The sequence below is a fragment of the Fukomys damarensis genome, unplaced genomic scaffold, assembly GCF_012274545.1.
Source record: "Fukomys damarensis isolate Sample0158 unplaced genomic scaffold, DMR_v1.0_HiC HiC_scaffold_14, whole genome shotgun sequence".
Classification (NCBI taxonomy): domain Eukaryota; kingdom Metazoa; phylum Chordata; class Mammalia; order Rodentia; family Bathyergidae; genus Fukomys; species Fukomys damarensis.
The window spans coordinates 46,145,260-46,163,178 of record NW_022900926.1 but is presented as its reverse complement, the minus strand read 5'-3'; the positions used below and the strand labels follow the sequence as shown (position 1 = coordinate 46,163,178).

The 17,919-nt window shown below is 35.8% G+C and overlaps 1 protein-coding gene across 2 annotated transcripts in view; it reads right to left on the bottom strand.

Annotated features, from left to right (window-relative positions):
* LOC104866881 (cysteine-rich secretory protein 3) overlaps window positions 1-17,282 on the bottom strand; it is a 29,252-nt gene extending 11,970 nt beyond the window's left edge. For both annotated transcript variants that reach the window (XM_033763343.1, XM_010631107.3), the window contains exons 1-7: window positions 17,204-17,282; window positions 9,784-9,860; window positions 6,621-6,737; window positions 5,604-5,691; window positions 3,861-4,006; window positions 3,387-3,484; window positions 2,581-2,669 (exon numbers count right to left, since the gene is read on the bottom strand). In XM_033763343.1, the coding sequence (XP_033619234.1) occupies window positions 2,581-2,669; window positions 3,387-3,484; window positions 3,861-4,006; window positions 5,604-5,691; window positions 6,621-6,737; window positions 9,784-9,858 (613 nt within the window). In that variant the 5' untranslated portion in view covers window positions 9,859-9,860; window positions 17,204-17,282. The remainder of the gene's footprint in view (window positions 1-2,580; window positions 2,670-3,386; window positions 3,485-3,860; window positions 4,007-5,603; window positions 5,692-6,620; window positions 6,738-9,783; window positions 9,861-17,203) is intronic.
* Between the last annotated feature and the right edge of the window lie 637 nt (window positions 17,283-17,919).

Here is a 17,919-nt window from a genome sequence, read left to right as displayed (position 1 = left end):
TGTACTTCCTTTTGGTTGAAACTTAATTTATATTAAACTTTTATGTCTTCAGCAGTATCAGTTACATTCTAAGTGCCCGTGTATCAAGGGGCTATTCTGCAGGACAGTGAAAACATTACTCATTTTCATTATTGCAGAGTTTTATTGAATAGTGTTCTAGAATCTAGACTCGAATATTTCTAGGGATTCTCATAAGTGATTTAGGGGAAGACAAAGATGTAGAAATGTAAAAGGTGGAGACACCATCAATATTATGATTTTATATTTCTACTTCAGTGTCTCTCCATGGCCACAAATTGAACAAATCTCAACCTAAATTTATCATCCTATCTACAAAGCTTGATGTTTCTTTGAAATTCAACCTTAAATCCTCTTTTGAAGTAACACGGTATCAGAGAAATGGCACTCCTAATAACTAAATAATTCAAATTAGGAATCAGGAATCAACAGGAACTTATATTTTCTAATTCTTGTTTTCTGAGATGGGGCTCAGGGTGTTGTCCAGGCTGGTCTTGAGCTCCTGTACTCAGATGTGCCTCCTCCTTTGTCCTTTCAGTAGCTGGGGCCATAAGTGTGGACCACCATACCCAGCTCTCTGTCCTTTTTTCTGCACTCAGCAATGCAGTGGTACCTCCATTCATGAACCTGGTTCTTTCTACAATTCTGATCACAAATTGACTATGAGGAGAAGTGAATCAAATTCAATGGATAGGTTCAATAATGATCATATGGGGAAATTTGATTCAGTCTTGACAGTTGAATTTGCACCAGAATCATGGAGAGCACTGAGTTCATGAGCCAAGGTACCATTATAGGTAACAAAACTTTTCCTTTTCTTTCATGTTTATCTTTCTTTTTATTCCTTTTGCACTCATGTAGTAAAGCTACCCATTTTTTTCAAGTCTCTGTCCCCTAGCTGGATTTCATATAATTATTTCTCCCTACTAGTGTTATAAAACACAATTCTGACCAGACTATTTCTATTTAAGATCATTAAATTGACTATTCAATACTAATAGGATAGATTTGAAACTCTTTAGGAAAAGCATTCCTCAAAGTATTGAATTTTCTTCTTTAATTTATGGCTTTGATATCATTTTATACTCTACTTATTAGTTCATGTTAGTACTACAAAATAATAAGGCTGGTTGTGGGAAATTGTACAATACATGTAACATATTTTGATCATTTTTAATCCCATTGTCCTCTCACCCTTTCCTCTCCCCTCCCCTAATGCCTTTCCATATCTTCAAAAGTATAACTTAGTTTCCTGTCACCTCACACATCACTAATTAATTAACTGATTATTTAGGTGTCTTATATAAGAGAAAACATATGATGTTTACCTTACTAAGTCTGATTTATTTTATTTAACTTGGTGGTCTCCAGTTTCTTGTACTTTCTTGCAAATGACATGATTTCATTCTTCATGACTGAATATTAATCAATTGTGTTTTATACCTAATTTTCTTTACTCATCCAGCCATTTATGGACTCTTATCTATTTCCACAACTTAGCTATTGTGAATTACTTTGACAGAAACATGAGTATGTATGTATCACAAGAGTAAGCTCTCTTTTATTCTTTTGGAAACACACCCAGAGCAGATACAACTAGATAGAATAATTTTATATTTTTAGTTCTCTGAGGAGTGTCTCTACTGATTTTTATAATGGTTGTACTAGTTTGCATCCCAACAGTGTCTGTTTTCTCAAATCCTCACCAAATTTCATAGTTTTTTGTCTTCTTGATGATATCATTAATATTCTGAATCATATTTGTTCAATTCAACCGGAAAACATGCTACAGCTCAGTCAGGGAAATGCTTTTGAGGGGTCAAAATTGCAATTAATAAGTGAATTATTTTTTTCATAATAATTTTAACAACATTTCCAAAGCACAAATACTCTTGCAGTTCTATTCACAACACTGGAAATGAGATTATATATTTTATTTATTTTGCTCACTCTCTTTGATAGAAATATTTTTGAGGCTTTTATGAACTTGATTTTTTTATGAATTTGATTTTTGGCTTTTAAAATTTACATAACCTTACTAGCAATCAGAGATGCTTGTGGCTATTAAACTTGATAATTGTAGGTACACTATGGTGGAGGGGAATAATTTATTGTGAGAAACTCATTGGTGTATACAGAATTGCAACATGTGATGGGACTCTATGGACTGAGCCATATTTTACAATTTCTAACACTTACAGTTTTGTTTCTGTTTTAAAAATGCCAGCTTTTGTATAATAGCATTGCCCTTGGTTACAGGAAACTTAGCATTTAATTACTATGAATTATTTCCCCAGAATCCTTTTTACAGAGTTTGTTTGTAAAGAACTCAGCATCAAAACAATATAAATAGATTGTGGATGTTTCTATTACATATAGTAGTAACTTTTCAGTACAGATAGTACATATGTAAGGAAGAAAATTAAACTTAAAATTCCATGAAAAGTAGTATTAGTCTTTTGTATGAAGATATCCTCAAATTTGCTTACATGCAGATATCTGAGCTCTTAAAAAGTATATCATGTTATTCTATGAACTAGCAAATTAATTCATCAAACTTACTGCACAGTCCGTCCTCACAGTGGCCAGGGCAACTGGCACAAGGGGCTCCTTGCTTGTAAGGGGCATATCGTCTTGCCACATAATTACCACTACAAGTTGAAAGGCAAAATATCAAACATTTTTTTAAAATTTTCTGTTACATACATACTCATTAGCAAACGTGATATACACACACAGAGATTTAGATACGTCAAATAATTAAAAATCTAACACTTTCCATGTGAATTCAAATAGCACTGTTGTTGAAACTTCTATAGTACATCCTTATCCTTAGAATATGTTGGTCGTTATCATCTGAATATAGAAAAGAATTAAATTCTTGATTCTAACAATAGGACAAGAAGCCAAGGCCATGCAGCTCTCCTCTCTCAGACAGAATGTGTGAGAAAAAAACAAAACAAAACTGAAATAGGTATAAAAGTGTTCTAGAAGTTTTCATTCTTGCTTACTTCATTTTTTTCCCCACTCTGACTCTCACCAAAGAAGCCAGGCCCTAGAAATACTCATCTTTTCACCAGGCACTTAATCATCCCCTTAGAGTCCTTTAATTCCTTCTCCAGAACTCTAATAGGACCTAGCTGAAAATAAACTTCTAAGATCACTCTTTTGAAATTGGAACTGCACATCATCTGGTATATTTAGTCTTAAAGTGAATCATGTAAGAAGCTTGGTTGGTTAAGACCCTCTGCATTCAGTGGTTAAAAAAATTTATGAATGAGAAGGAAATTAAAATCGACAGATAGATTGTTAACATATCTTCATTACGTCTGGCATTATTGACAGTAATTTCGAAAGTGTATACTCACGCAGGACAGTACTGGCAAACCATGTAGTATTTTAACACAGGGTTCCTAGGACAGTGGGCAATTCCACATCCCACACGGGAAGAGGAATACCAAACAACCTACAGGCCAACAGGGGGAGATACGAGAGTATAATGGAGAAGAAGGAAATATACAAAAGCAATGTTGCAAGGTACTTTGTTTCCACCGTCCTTATATGTAGTTAAATTATTGAATGAAATGAACAAGATGTAAAATATTCAGTTTCTCTGTGCATTCATTCCTTTATACCTTTAAATTATCAGAAAAATACAGACTATGTTTCCTTGCAAAAGACCTGCAGCATATTGAAAAATAATAGCTTAAGTACAGCAAATACCAAGACTACTATATGTCCTTACAAGGTTTTCCCTTACATTTCATTTTTGAATCAGGCAAAATTTGGACTCACTTTCCTTTTAGTTTATTTAAGACTAAGTTTTAATCATTTTTTCTTACCTGAGTATAGTGTCCAATTACTGCACTGGGTGTCTTTGGTCCTACATTGAAAATAAAATTTTCCTCCTCATCATACCACAGTTGGATTGCAGATGACCATGAATAGGGAGCACTCGACATGAAGAGGTTCTCACCACAGCTTACATCTAAGAGGGAACAGATCACTCATGAGGAAAGCAGTGAGGAACATAACAGGACTCCCACACATGCACTAACAAGGCAGAGTCCCTGGTCTCTAAACACAGTACCCAGCGCTGCTGCTGTTGGAAATTCATATGCCTCAAAACCTTCACAGCTACAAACTGAACACCAGCCAGATTTGATCAGTGCATGTGGTTTGGCCTCAGCATGCAGAGCTGTGAGTAGACAGGGAAGTCTTTTCTAATGTCTGCTCTCCTAGGACTCATTCACTTACATATTAAATTCTTCGCATATATAAAATATGCCTTGTATGTGCTCAGCTTTTTGTTGGAAACTTACTGACTCCTCTAATTTCTCTCCTCTTCTAACCCATACTCACTGAAGATTTTCGTATATAAAAATTTGATGTAATATTAAAGATTATTATTTTATATACTCTATTAAAAATTTTACAATCTTCTTTAAAATAACAAGCATGAAATAAACAATACCAGGAGAAAAATTTTAAAGCTCCTTAATCAACCAATCAAAACAGCACAGGCCTAAAATTTTCCTCTGAAAATTAGGCAAAAGTATCTCACACCCCGAAAATGTACCTGTATTTTTCAAGCTCTGCCAGTGATATTTATATGTGGATGTCAAATATAATGTCTATCTGTTGCTTAAAGAGAGAATAAATTATTCCTCGATAGTTCATTGTAAAAGAAAGAAAGAAGCTAAGATTTTCATAGTAGGCTGGGATTTTAAAGACCAATTCTTAAATCCTTTTCTGACTACAGACATCATCTTCATAATTTGTAAAAATTACTTTATCATAAATATCAGTAAAAATGAAGATCTGTCTTCAAAACAAGTTAGTTAATTTCAAACTAGGCTTGACTTTATGGATTTTGAAAATTCAATACATATTTTATTTCATAATTCATTTATATGGTTTTTTGTTATTGTTTTCATATTCTTTGATATAAAGTATATGTTCAACAGGTTACTGTTGTTTAACATAATGTGCATTTAGGTACCCAGAACACAGAATTTTCTGTGATCAAATATTTAAAAAGGGGGCTGGGGATTTAGCTCAGTGCTTCCAGTGTCTGCCTTGCAAGCAGAGGGACCTGAGTTTGATCCCCAGTACCAAAAATAAAAAAATAAAAAAAATAAAATAAAAAGAAATAAAACTATGTAGATGTTAATACTAACTATATTTGAGAAAAGTTTAGGGATAATATTGTTTACAATTTTAAATTAATTTTCAAAACAGTCTACATAGTAATATGAAATGATTATTGGATTAGAAGTCAGAAACTCTAGTGTTATTTTAAATTTTTGATATGTGACCTAAATTTCCAATCATTTTCCTCCAGATAGTTGGTTTTCTAATCTTTAAAGCCAAGAAAGAGATGATTAATCTGCTTTACTCCTGAGCTGGTTGAGAGACACAAAGGCGACAGCGTGTAAGACAGCTTTTACAAAACAGAAAACAAAAAACACTAGGAGGTGACTCTCAGAGTTGTTGGATCTACATTCACAGATATCTAATCTGAAAAAAGCAAGCTTAGAAGCAATACTTATTTACAAAAGTTGAATGTTTGTTAATTTACTTACCGAGCTTTCGGTCTTCATTCCTACTGTGACGGTACTTGCACTGGTCTGCCCAGACTTGGGCCTTCCTTGCAGCTGCACTGCTCCATTCCTAGGAGAGGGAAAGAAAAAAAGTTATTCACTCAGTAGCTGAAAAGTCAGGGACACATAATATATAGTCAGATTGGTAGGTTTGTTTATATCTCTATAAGATTTCTCCAATGGAAACTTAAAAATCCCATCATTTCTCTTAATGAGAAACACAAAATATAATTGTTTAAATAGCAAAATAAAGATAGATGATAAGAATGAGGGAAGTAAGCTTTGTTGCAATTGGAAGGAATCTAAGGAGAGGGGAAAACTGGATGCAGAAGAGGGGAAGGGTAAAAAAGATTAAGATTCAGTACCAATTCCCCACCAACAGTATATTCATTATGTATCACAACCATGATAATAAACAGTAAATAAAGTACAGTTTCTACAAAGGCACTGTTAAAAGCACAGATATATATTTTAATGTGCCCTTTTGTGCTACCTGAGTAACTGAAAAAATCTAAGATAGTTATGGTCTGATTACTATAATGGCACCTCAGGCACAACTAATGATTTGGAGTAATTGTCCTACTCTAAATATTATTATTACCAGTTTACTCCTCCTTCCAGGATATTTGGAATATGTGTGGTCATTGGTGCTGGAAACAGAATAGTGCACTGTTAGGCACACTTAACAGCACTGACTACAGGGAGACTCTCCTGGATTTAGATCAAGAGAGAAAAGAGAATGAGCAGAAAAACCCAAACACTGTCCACTGGATGCTTAAAGACATCCTAGTTCTATTGTCATAGCTTAAACAGTCCCATAAATGTGACAGGTTATTTAAGTGTTATCAAGAAATTTGGTCCTGATCATAAAACAAGTGAAATACCAAATTCAAGGTGGAACTTCTTAGGCAAAAGTTGGGAGGTGTCAGTTGCCAGCTGCCTGCTCTTAGCACAGCTCACGGTGATTCAAGACGCCTTCCCTACATACCAATCTCTTACCATCTTTAGCATGTCACTGGCACTTGGAGAGACTGCTCTCCTTAGTTCATTGTGTTTATTTACAATCTCCCTTTGGACTCGTGGTATGGTGGTTGATAAAGCAGCAAACACTTGTTTCTAAAGAAAAATAAAATCAGATTTACTTTTAGCATATTTGAATATTACGTACAAGCCTGAATGTCTTTGATCTTTCAAGAAAACAAGAAAAAAAATTAAAATAGTATTTATTTCAAGCCAGTATTGGGTGTTGAGCATTGTTAAAGCTACTAAGCCAAAGCAATGACTTTTAAATAAAAAAGTAGACTGAAGCCTTGACAATGGATATGTAATCTATGGCAGATTTATATCTTCTCTGAGTCCACAAATGCCAATTTTGGTTTTGAGAGAAGTCTTACCATGATAATTTTCTAGATGTACTATATGAATGATAATATTTTATAATGCCAAAGGTACATGATGGGAACAATTAAAGACTTCACAGTCAATTAGACTGCAACGAGGGATTGTTACGGTGCAGACACATACTTTACTGTAGACTTCAGGGGATCATTGTCACTAGGCTTCTGATATCTAGTCCAAGTACATGTGTGTAGCCCATAGTCTAGTAACAAAGTTTTATTTAATATCACATTTTATTCAAATAATAGATTTCCATTTTTTAAAAAATCTCGAAAGCAAGTTCAAGGAAAGAAGTTAAGCCGGGGATTAGGCTCAGTGGTTCTGCTGCCTGCCTCACAAGTGCAAGGGCCCCAGTTCGATCCCCTGTGCCAAATTGAAAAAAAAAAAGGGTCAAGGATTTAGCTCAATGGTTCCACCGCCTGCCTCACAAGCACAAGGACCTGAGTTCGATCTCCGGTACTGGAAAAAAAAAAGTCAATTAATGAACTATTGCTGATTTTATCATTTTATTAAGACAAAGCTGATGAAGTTTTAATTCAGATAGTAATATCTGAGCTTATACTTTTGTGCATGTGTGGGTCTAGAATGTGGAATGGGGTTATGTGAATTGGTGGTACCAGAATTTAGAGCACTTTGCTGATCTAAATTTACATAAAAATATCCTGTTTCACAGGGAAGAGGACAATTTTAAAGTATAAGTGTGAACTGGCAAGATCCTTACAGAATTTGTCTTAGACCTTCAGATCATTTGTCCACACCTCCCATCATACTGAATCCCCCCAAGACTTCAAACACTGTCCTCATACATCTGACCATATTGTGTTGCCGTTATCTAGTGTACGTCCATTTCTTCTTCCTGTTTTTATGTTCCTGAGTATAAGGACCACTGGTGAATACCTGCTACCAAGAGACCCAGCAAAACAACTGACTGCTAATGTAGATTATATATATATATATTCAGTGTCAGTAATGATCAAACTCTGGATTTTACCACTCCCATAAAATAATATATAGAGATATTTCCTACTGAGCTCATAAACCCATTTAAAATAGATTTTTTTCAAAACACAGATAAATTGGTTTCTGAGAGAGAAGTAATTATTTTCTGCTTCTTATATTTGGTTTGTAGATAAAAATTCTGTCAGAGTTTATACTGGATAGATATCGTGAATAAGTAATCATAATCCTACAGAGTAAAACTGCTTGATGGGATGCTATGTAATGGAGAAGGATTAATTTGAAGTGATGAAGGTCAAGAGTGGCTTCACATGACATCATTATGAATTTCTCTGGTATTCAATTTTTAATTAATGTATAAAGAAAACCATGAGACAGACCGGAGTAGTAATAGATAAAAAGCGAGAGCCATAAAATACAATCTTTAAGAAATTAATTGGAAAGAAAGCAAATTACCCAAATGAACCTCTAGGTGAGGAATAGTCTCCAGATTGATAATGTGACCATTTTTCTCTGTGACAAATGACATTTAATCAAGTGTTGGAACCTAGCTAGCATATGTCTACGTCTAAAGCAGGGCATGTGAATCACGAGTAAATGCACTAAGGTTTTAGCTTTTGGGAGCCCTTGGGAAAGAGGAAGATCACCTTCCTTGGGCACTGCACCACTATGGGTGCCCCAGAGGCCTGGCTAAGTAAGGTGTGCACCACCAAAGTCCAGTAGCAAGCTATGGGACACTAAAAGGGACATGCAAGCTGCCCATAACCCGTGTGTAGAAAGACTTCTTGGCTATGCTTGCTGCACCCCTCTAGTTCCACAATGACTGAGACTCTCTGGGCTCAGCCAACCTCTATGCCACCCACACCCTCTCTGCCCATCTCCTCCTTTATGTAAATTAGGTCTGCTCTATATAAGCTGTAACGTCACACAAAAGCAGAAGTGATTCTCCGAAACCCTACCCCAGTTGGTCTTGTCTCCGTGCCTCGCCCTCTCTCCACAGGTCTCAAAGAACCAGAGTACAACACCAAGAAACTACACATCACTGTCATTAAAGAGGATGATTTACCCTATTCCAGGAATTATTTGAGAAAATTGCATTTTAGAAATAATTGGAGTATGGGAAAAACCCACTTGATAATTTTACTACATTTTAATTTAAAAATAAATATAATTATTCTCACACAATATCTGTAAAAGTTAGATATAGATGTATGTGAAGAAGACGTACTAATTTGAGATTATAGATAAACATACTGCTAATTTTTGGGGGGGGATCATGTCTAAATGGGTTAAATAAAGCCAATCAAATAAGCTCTTGAGACAAAAGGAGTGTTATTAGCTTTAAACCTGTAGGCTTATGCTGTCCCATCAAAACAGTTCAAATACCACATGTGATTTCAACTTTAGAGTGGCCATTTTAGAGATGATAAATAGGTAAATGCATTATATGTATCATATAACAAATACATCTAAATTAGTGTTTTATTGTCATAAAAATCTAAATTTTTATGAGATATTTTACCTCCTTTTGGGGAGACTGCCTTTGAAACCTTTTGTGTACTTAAAATGTGTGCCCACCTTGATTTAGATAACCATGTACTCAGCAGTCAATACACTTACATGGCTCGGGGATGCAGTGCTGGTCGCCACAGCTGTGGACTTGCGTTAATGGCCCAGAGCTGCCAATGAGCACTTTGTGATGCTCCAGTCCGGCCAGCCCTTTTCACGTTTGGACTCTGTTCTAGCATCTTGCTCTCTCTCTCATGGTTTCTTGAGTTGTTTGAAAAGATTTTAACCTTAACCTTACCTCATCCCCTTTTACAGGGAAAGATGGAAGCAGAAGAGCAGTAACCAGCAACAGGATCACTGGGAATAACGCCATTGCTGGGAAAACAAAACAAGGAACAGAGACCTGCATTAAAATGATTATTACAGGGCCGGGGATTTAGCTCAGCTGTTCGGTGCCCTGCCTTGCAAGCGCAAGGACCCGAGTTCAATCCCAGGTACCAAAAACAAAACAAAACGAAACAAATGATTAGTACATCGAGTTGGGGGTGTAAGGAGCTCCATTATCCAAATTCATTAGCAATGTGACAAGAGAAGAACGGCCAAAGGAACAGTATAGTGATGGTGGGCTGGGCTGCAGAGAGACACTTTCCTCAGGGGCAATAAAGAACAAATGAAGGTACTTAAGAGAAGCTTTGAAGCACATTTATTGGTGCTACGGACCAAATGCCTTTTCCTCCCAGTGCCACACTTCAATTCTGCAGCTGCTCTCTTTTAGCCAGTTTTCCTCCTTCCTCGGACTCTCCCTTTGCTCTCTGCTCCCTGTCTGCCCTGTCTGTGCCGTGTCTTCCACCCTTGGAAGCTGGAGGCTATGGGCTGATTCATTAGCTAAAACAAACATTTCTTTTCTTAAACTGTGGGTGTCATGCATTTTGTCTCAGCAAAGAGAAAGTGACTAAGACAAGCTCCCAAACGCGGCGTTACAGGAACTCTTGTGATGAGACTGTGCTGTTGCTTTAGCCCTGAGTACAGCATGTGAAGTTAGCATTTCTTTAAATTAGAAGTTAGAAAATGATATTTTCATATTATTATTTATTTTCATCCCCTATATTTGCCTCTCAACATTTGGTCCCCTGCCATTTTCAGAACATCATTAGTTTTTTTCTCTATAATTTTTTTTTTCCATCCCCATTTCCCTCCCCACTTCCCCTACTTCCATTTCTTAGTCCTCCATCCATTTAAAACAGATCTGTGCACTTCCTATCTATTTATCTTCTATTTTGCTGTTTGTCTCTCTAATATATGTAGCATATATACTATACAATATAATAAATACAGTAGATATAGTAGATACACATATTATATAGTATGCATCTATCTATCTATCTATCTATCTATCTATATATATATATAGAGAGAATTTCTCACATAATAGAAACCATGTGACATTAAATCTTGTGTACTACAAACAAGTACCAATAAATGAATACTTTAAAAATGACATATATTTTGTTAGTGGTGTGCTTTGTTCTTTGATAAACAAAGAAACCTAGAACATTCTTCTAAAAAGATCTGTTGCTCTTTCGTAGTTTTAAACCAGTATGTTCAACTTTGCCAGGGTGTGACTCATTCTCTGTCAAGACTTTAATACCATGCCTCAAATTCCAACCAACCAACAAACAACAACAACAACAACAAAACAAAAACAAAAAAGGAAAAATACAACATTCTCTCTCTGGATCTTAGAAGCGATTGTAATAATTTGATTCCTCCCATTTAAAGGGTCACTTTCACCATTTTTATTAATACCTTTAATATATTGGCATAATTTTGTTAAGTATTTCAATTCTTGTACTCCTAAGAAAATAATAAGTTATACTATAAAAGTTTGAGCATATATATATTTTGGGTCAGTGGTGGTGGTACTATCCTGTGGCTTCAATTTAGTGCCTTCACACTGAGCTACATCTGCACCACCTCTTGAATTTTGAGACAAATCTTCTGAAGTCACTAAGTTCTGACTTTGCTAAACCAATTATTTCAGTTACTTTTTTTTCAAACTAGTGAACTCATAGTTTAGACATTGTGATGTCTTTGTGTGAGGAGTGGAGGGACAAAGGTATTGTATTGTCCCCTTATGGCTTCATTGCTAGTTAATGAACTGTTCAGAATGGATCTGCATTGCTTTAGTCTCATTATGCACTTCTTGCTAACTACATAATTAATGTTTTTGATCATGTTAATCTTTAGACTAAATAATAATTACATTCTTAAACAGCATTACTAATTCCTTCTCCAAAATATAATCCATGGATTAACACCAAAATCTCTGATCATATCCCTGAATAGAAGCACTGAAAGTCTACATAGTAAACTTTTTATTCTACTTAATTTTTATATTCATGTGCAGTATCTTATTTCACCTCAATTTGTTCATTTGCATTTGGCTTTTTCATACACATACTCTAATTTTGGGGAATTCTTCACATCTTCTTAAATGCCAGTTGGCTAAGGATTGTTCATTCTGTGCTCGCCTAATGGTCAACCTGCAGAGATTCCTTTTATACATCTCCAAAGGATTGGCTTTTAGCCTGGTTCCCTTGGGTAGGACAATCCCCTGCCAATGGCTTCCAGTGGCCCTCCTGGAGAACTCTGAGGGCAAAGGAGAAAAACAAAATTTGATAGCAAAAACAATTTGAGAGCAAAACAGAAAAAGATCTTCATTTTGTTTTTAGGCCAGAAACAATTAAAACAATTCTTGCCTTTCACTGTCCTTTGTCATGTTTTGCATACTCCATTTGGGACAGTCTCTTAGTGAGTTATTGCTTAGCATGAATGAGTGAACAAGACAAAATTTCTGTTTCCAGAACCCTGGCAATCATTAGAAGAGCCCACCATTCAAGTACCCACACCTGATTGTTGAACTTTTCAGCATGTGCAAACATGGAGAATAACATTGTATTTTTTTTTTTTAACCCTAACCTATTTCACTGTTTTCTGGAGAGTGGTGGGGGTGGATCCAGGCAACCTGGGGCTGAGAGGATAAACATGTAAAATGTAAATATAACAAAGATTCATCATCAACATGGTCACCATCATATCATCAAAACATTTAGCTCCATCCCACCCTCTCTTCCCTAAGGGCTGCTGTAAACATCAAGTTTAAGTGCAGTGGATATGCTTGCAGTTCCATCGGATAGAGAATTTCCAAAGGCTTTAGGAAAAATTGAATAAAAATCACTGTCTCAAGTTTGTCATTCACTTGCCTGGAAGCAGTTTCTAAATGTGTGCAGCTACACATTTCCTTTACTGTTTCCTAGGAACAAACCTTATATTTTTACCTTCTTTTTAATACATTTATCTTAAAAGATTCATTTTGCCAGATGCAAATAATTTAGTTTTCCATCCTTCCTTCTGCTTTTCTCCTTGCAGGAAAGTTGTGAAACAGGTAGGGAAAGGTAAGGGACTCAGTGAGGTTTCTGGAAACTCAACAATAAAAAAAGTTATAATGATTACTTGAGAGAGAAAGCGATTAAGGGATACTGGGTGTACTGATAAAGAGTCTGGCCCCACTTGGAGCCAGGGTCCCACTTGCCTCCTCTGCAAGTCCAGGCAAGTACAAAGGAGACAAAGTGGGGCGGGGCCTATATTATAGAAAACTTACTGTATAAAAATATATTCCCACTTGATATATATGTTCTCTCACCAAGTTACAGCACTAATTACTAACTTTGCCTTGTATTTAAGGCTCTGCTATAAATTTCAGAGATAACACTTCCTCGGGACAAAGAAGAACAAAAGAAGCTTATCCAAGAATTTGCACTTAGGCAGTGGAAAGAGTCAGTGGCCAAATCAGGGATCTCCAAGATAGCCAATCAAGTTATAACAACTGTCAAGGGGGAGTGTCCTCTTCTTGCCATATAATAAAAGAGGCAAAGAACAAAGACCCTGGAGTCTTCAGGTTCCCTATCTTACTACAACAAGGTAGCTCTCGTGACGCCTCAATGTTTTCCTCTTTCCAATGATGTGATTTTGTTTCTCTTTTTAAAGTTATATCTCTAATTCCTTATTTATATAATGTAATGCTTCCCAGATACCCTCATGAGATGTGATATCCTTTTAAAAAGACATTAGTAACTTTCTTGTGTGCTCCAAGAAAAGCCAAATCCAGAGATCTCATACATTTGTAATTTTAGGTGCTTATGATTTATATCTACAATTCACAAATTTCAGTCCATGTTAAACTCAGAAAGGGCAAAGCAGAAGTGCCTGGGCAAAGGAAAGCTGCTCACCTCCTGGTGACCAAGAAGCAAAGAGAATAGTGAGGAGCCAGAGAGGAAAAATGGCCTTCCGGGTCACAGCCCCAGGGGCCCTCCTCACCAGCAAGGCAGCAAGTCACCTACGGAGCCCCCATGGTCCAAACCTCTTCGAAAAGCCCTACCTATGAGCACATGAAGCTCTTGGGGGACTTCTAGATATAAACCATAGCAACATGTATGGTGAAGGTGCAGTCAAGGGAGGTGTTGCATCACAGGGCAGGGGCTGACCTTACGATATAGTTACACACACAGTCGCTTTTAATTTCTGCTCCCACCTCAAGACAATAGTTGCCTTTATTTATAGAAAAATTCTGCAGCAACAGAACAAACACTTATTCTTTTGCTATAGTTCAACAAGATAATATCAGGGAAAATACAAACCGTTGTGCATCAAGAAAAACAAGATGAAGAACTGAAGGAAATAAAGGTATGTGTAACGAGACTCTCCAGGACTATTACAGCTTAACTTTTTTTCCCTCTGAAATCAGGTTTGTGCTATTAAAAGAGCCATTATATCTGCTATTGATCTTTAATACAATGTATATATTACTTCAAAACAAGTGATCATCTTTATTCTTCTTGCTCTTTATTCAAAGCTAAAAGTAGAGATTGTCGTTAATGAAATGTGATGTATTTGTGAAAAATAATGTGAAGAAATGATCACTGAGTTTTCTAATTGTGAAGTACACTATGCAGTGTTGATTTAATATTGCATGAAGGGGAGGAGTAGGAGGAGGAAGAAGGGCAGCTAAGTAAACTTTCAAGAGCATTTGGAGCATCCATCCATATTAGTCATAAAGGTGGACACCAAATCTTTGTTGAGGAAATTTAGTATTATTGTAGGAGCACATAAAAATGGAGGTGATTAGCAAATGTAAGTGACAGATTGAACAAGATAGCTTTAAAAAGCAGTGAAGGAAGAACAGATTATACAGCACATGGTGTTGGGAAAACAGGCTCACTATATGGAGAAAAAATCATGCCATTTTAAGCATTGCCTTTAAAGGCAAATGTATATGGATTGAATTTAAAAATAAGTAAAATAATTTACATGGAATTTTTCAAGGCCATGTTCCCCTGCCCTAGTTTCGCTACATAGTAAAGTGACATACGTAAAGGTCTTGTTTTGTGCCAGGCACTGTGGCACTCTTATGGCAGTGGTGGCAAACCTATGACACATTATCATGTTTTTCTTTTAAGACAAAAGATGTTAGTGCATGAATTGTTTTTGTCTAAAACGTGGGCATTCAGTTTAATTGCAGTGTTGGCATTTAGTGATAAATGCATGGCTCCGCAGATTGGGCATTCATCTCTGGAAGGTTCTTCATCCCTGCACTATAAGCTTACTTAAACTCACACAAAACCACACAGAAATGTTACTCAACAACTACATTTTACGATTGGCACCAAGGTGTTACTAGCCATTTAGGTTCATAAACTTAGGTTTGTCTGCTTACTACTGATCAAATGAAAGGAGGCCATACATTTGGGTTAAAGGGAAAAGGAATTTATGTAAGGCTAGCTCTAAGGGGATCCAGAAGCTTATTTGCCTGAAATTACTGTCTTACTATTTACAAATTTGTTAGGAACTTTTATATCAGGAACAGTGTGGCACAGAACATAAAGAACAATAGACATTTTTCTGGTTAGTTCCATCCCTTTCTGGACCCAGACCTCTACCTTTCTTGCCTGAGGGAATGAAATTGGATTTCACCTCCTGGTGTCAGGAGCTGCATACTGCTTCCTTTCCTCTCAGTGGAGGAAAGGTGGGGGAGCCGTTTCTGCCCTAGCCCTGAGGAATTTTGGAAGCCACCTGACTCTAAAGGAAAAAGAAATCTGACCTTAAAAAGTTCCATTTTCCACTAGGATAAGAGAGTTAACGATGAGAAACCATAAACCTTCAAGTACAGAACTGACTGATAAGTCCAGACAGTTTGGTTTCAAAGCCCTCACTCCTAACATGGACAGCAAAGAAAAATTTTAAAGGCTTGTGCAGCTTAGAAAATATGCAACTATAAACACCAGTGCATGTGTAGAATATGTGCATTATATCTATGGACACATATAAAGACAAATCATAGCACAAAAAGTATCTGACCCAATATTACTAACTTAAAGTGTAATATTTAATCTTGATTCTTATCACTTTCATTTCATCAGGAATCTATGAGACAGAAAGCAGTCATGTAAGTATAGTTTGCAGCACTGCTAGGCTTCATATGCAAGACATAAAAAAATATTTAAATAAAAATAACTGCCTTACCAGTTCCTGAAAAGTATCTTTTCCTCTCCAAGAATGAAATCCTCCCCTTTTCCTTGAATTGTTAATATAGTATCACTGGTCTTCTTAGCTGTGTGTGATTTACACTGCTTTTTCCAACCCATCTCAGCTTCAACAAATCTGAGCTCGATCCAGGGCCTCAACTCACCTCACAAAGCAACATTAAAGAATAAAGGGCTTAAAACTCAGTAGCAGTTTAATCTTTGATCTGTCTTCAGTTCAGTCATACAGACAGACATTCTAGGCTTGGGTTTTAACTAGAAGAAGGAATACTGGTCTTCTCTGGTAAAAGGTTAGTGGTCCTAGAGCCCCTTGGATGGCATGTGGCCACTGGGGTGAAAAGCACTTATAAATACTTTCTGGAAGTAAAATTTTCTCTGAAGGTGTGTATAACTCCTTTCCTATGGGTGTTAGATAGTTCTATGGTATTCAGAAATTCTCTAGAATTCTTTATTTGCCACAAAACATAAAGGTCTGTAAAAACATTTCTTATATAAAAATACACAATACATATTATATTAAAATTACCTACATAAAATGTGGAAACTTGAGTAAACTTGGATTTTTATTGGAAAACTTTTAAAAATCTTTAAGAAACTTGTGTGCATTTCATGTGATGGATTATATTTTATGTTGATGATCATTAATAAAATATTTTTATCTCAAAATTCTGTTTTAACCAATTTGAAACTATTAGCAAGGATGATTTCTCATGCTTACTCTAGTAATATCTTTATTAGGACACCACCAAATATATTATCATTAATGAACATTACTGCTCAATAGAACCGATGTTTCATTTTTCTAACAATAAAACTAATATAACTGTCATGATATAATTGTTCTAATATAATCTGGACAAGAAAATTAATTATATTGCTACTTTTAAAAAGAAAAAAAATTACTTAAAAATCCAGTTGATAAAAATGTTTTTGGAGAAGTATAGCTTTTCAATATTACCTGTAACATTGAAATTCTCAGCACATGTAATCAATAGGTTTTTTAAATTTATAGATATATTTATTAAATTATAGCTATGTTTATTAAATTATCTTCCTGCCATCATTCAGTTATGAAGCATAAAGAAATGTTCATCCTGAAGTAAAGGAGTTACCACTTACCACTGTTTGTTCTCAAAGCAGGATAAAGAAACTTTTTTCATCTGCTAGAAGAAGGAATTTGGACAAAGACAGATCAAAGTCTTATACATATTACTCCTATTTTCTGTTTAGCAAAGTCTAGTTGTGCAAATAAATCTTGCTTAACCACATCTGAAACAGGATGTGTTTTACCAATGGTCTCAAATTTCATTGCTTGTCAGCTAAGTGCAATTTTTCTATAACTTAGTATTTATCCACAATAGCTAATAAAAATAAATTGTTGTAAAGTTTTTCTTACTACATATTTGTGGTTTTGGAGCTCTGATTTAGTCATAATTGATCTATGCTTTTGCCATTAAATATTTTGAAAATCTCTGGTTCAGATTACTCTCATCACAAGCCCTGAGCTTTCAGGATTACTTCTATAAAGCTAGGAGAACTGGTCATGGTACAGCTTCAGTCCCAGCATCCTGCAAAGTTGAAGCAGGAAGATCATAAGACTGAGGCAGTCTTGGGAATTTAGGGAGATACTGTCTCAAAAGAAAAGACAAGTAAGGGCCAGCCCAGCAAAAAGGCCTTGATGTACCGAAATCTGTGACAAATGTGATTCAGTGCTTGATGGGTTTCTGCAAGATACATTTCACATTCTTGTGCACAATGAGCTATAAGCTGCAAGATGATATTAAGAGAAAAAACAGTTATAATCCTTGAAGTTAATGGTGGAAGGAATGTTCTGA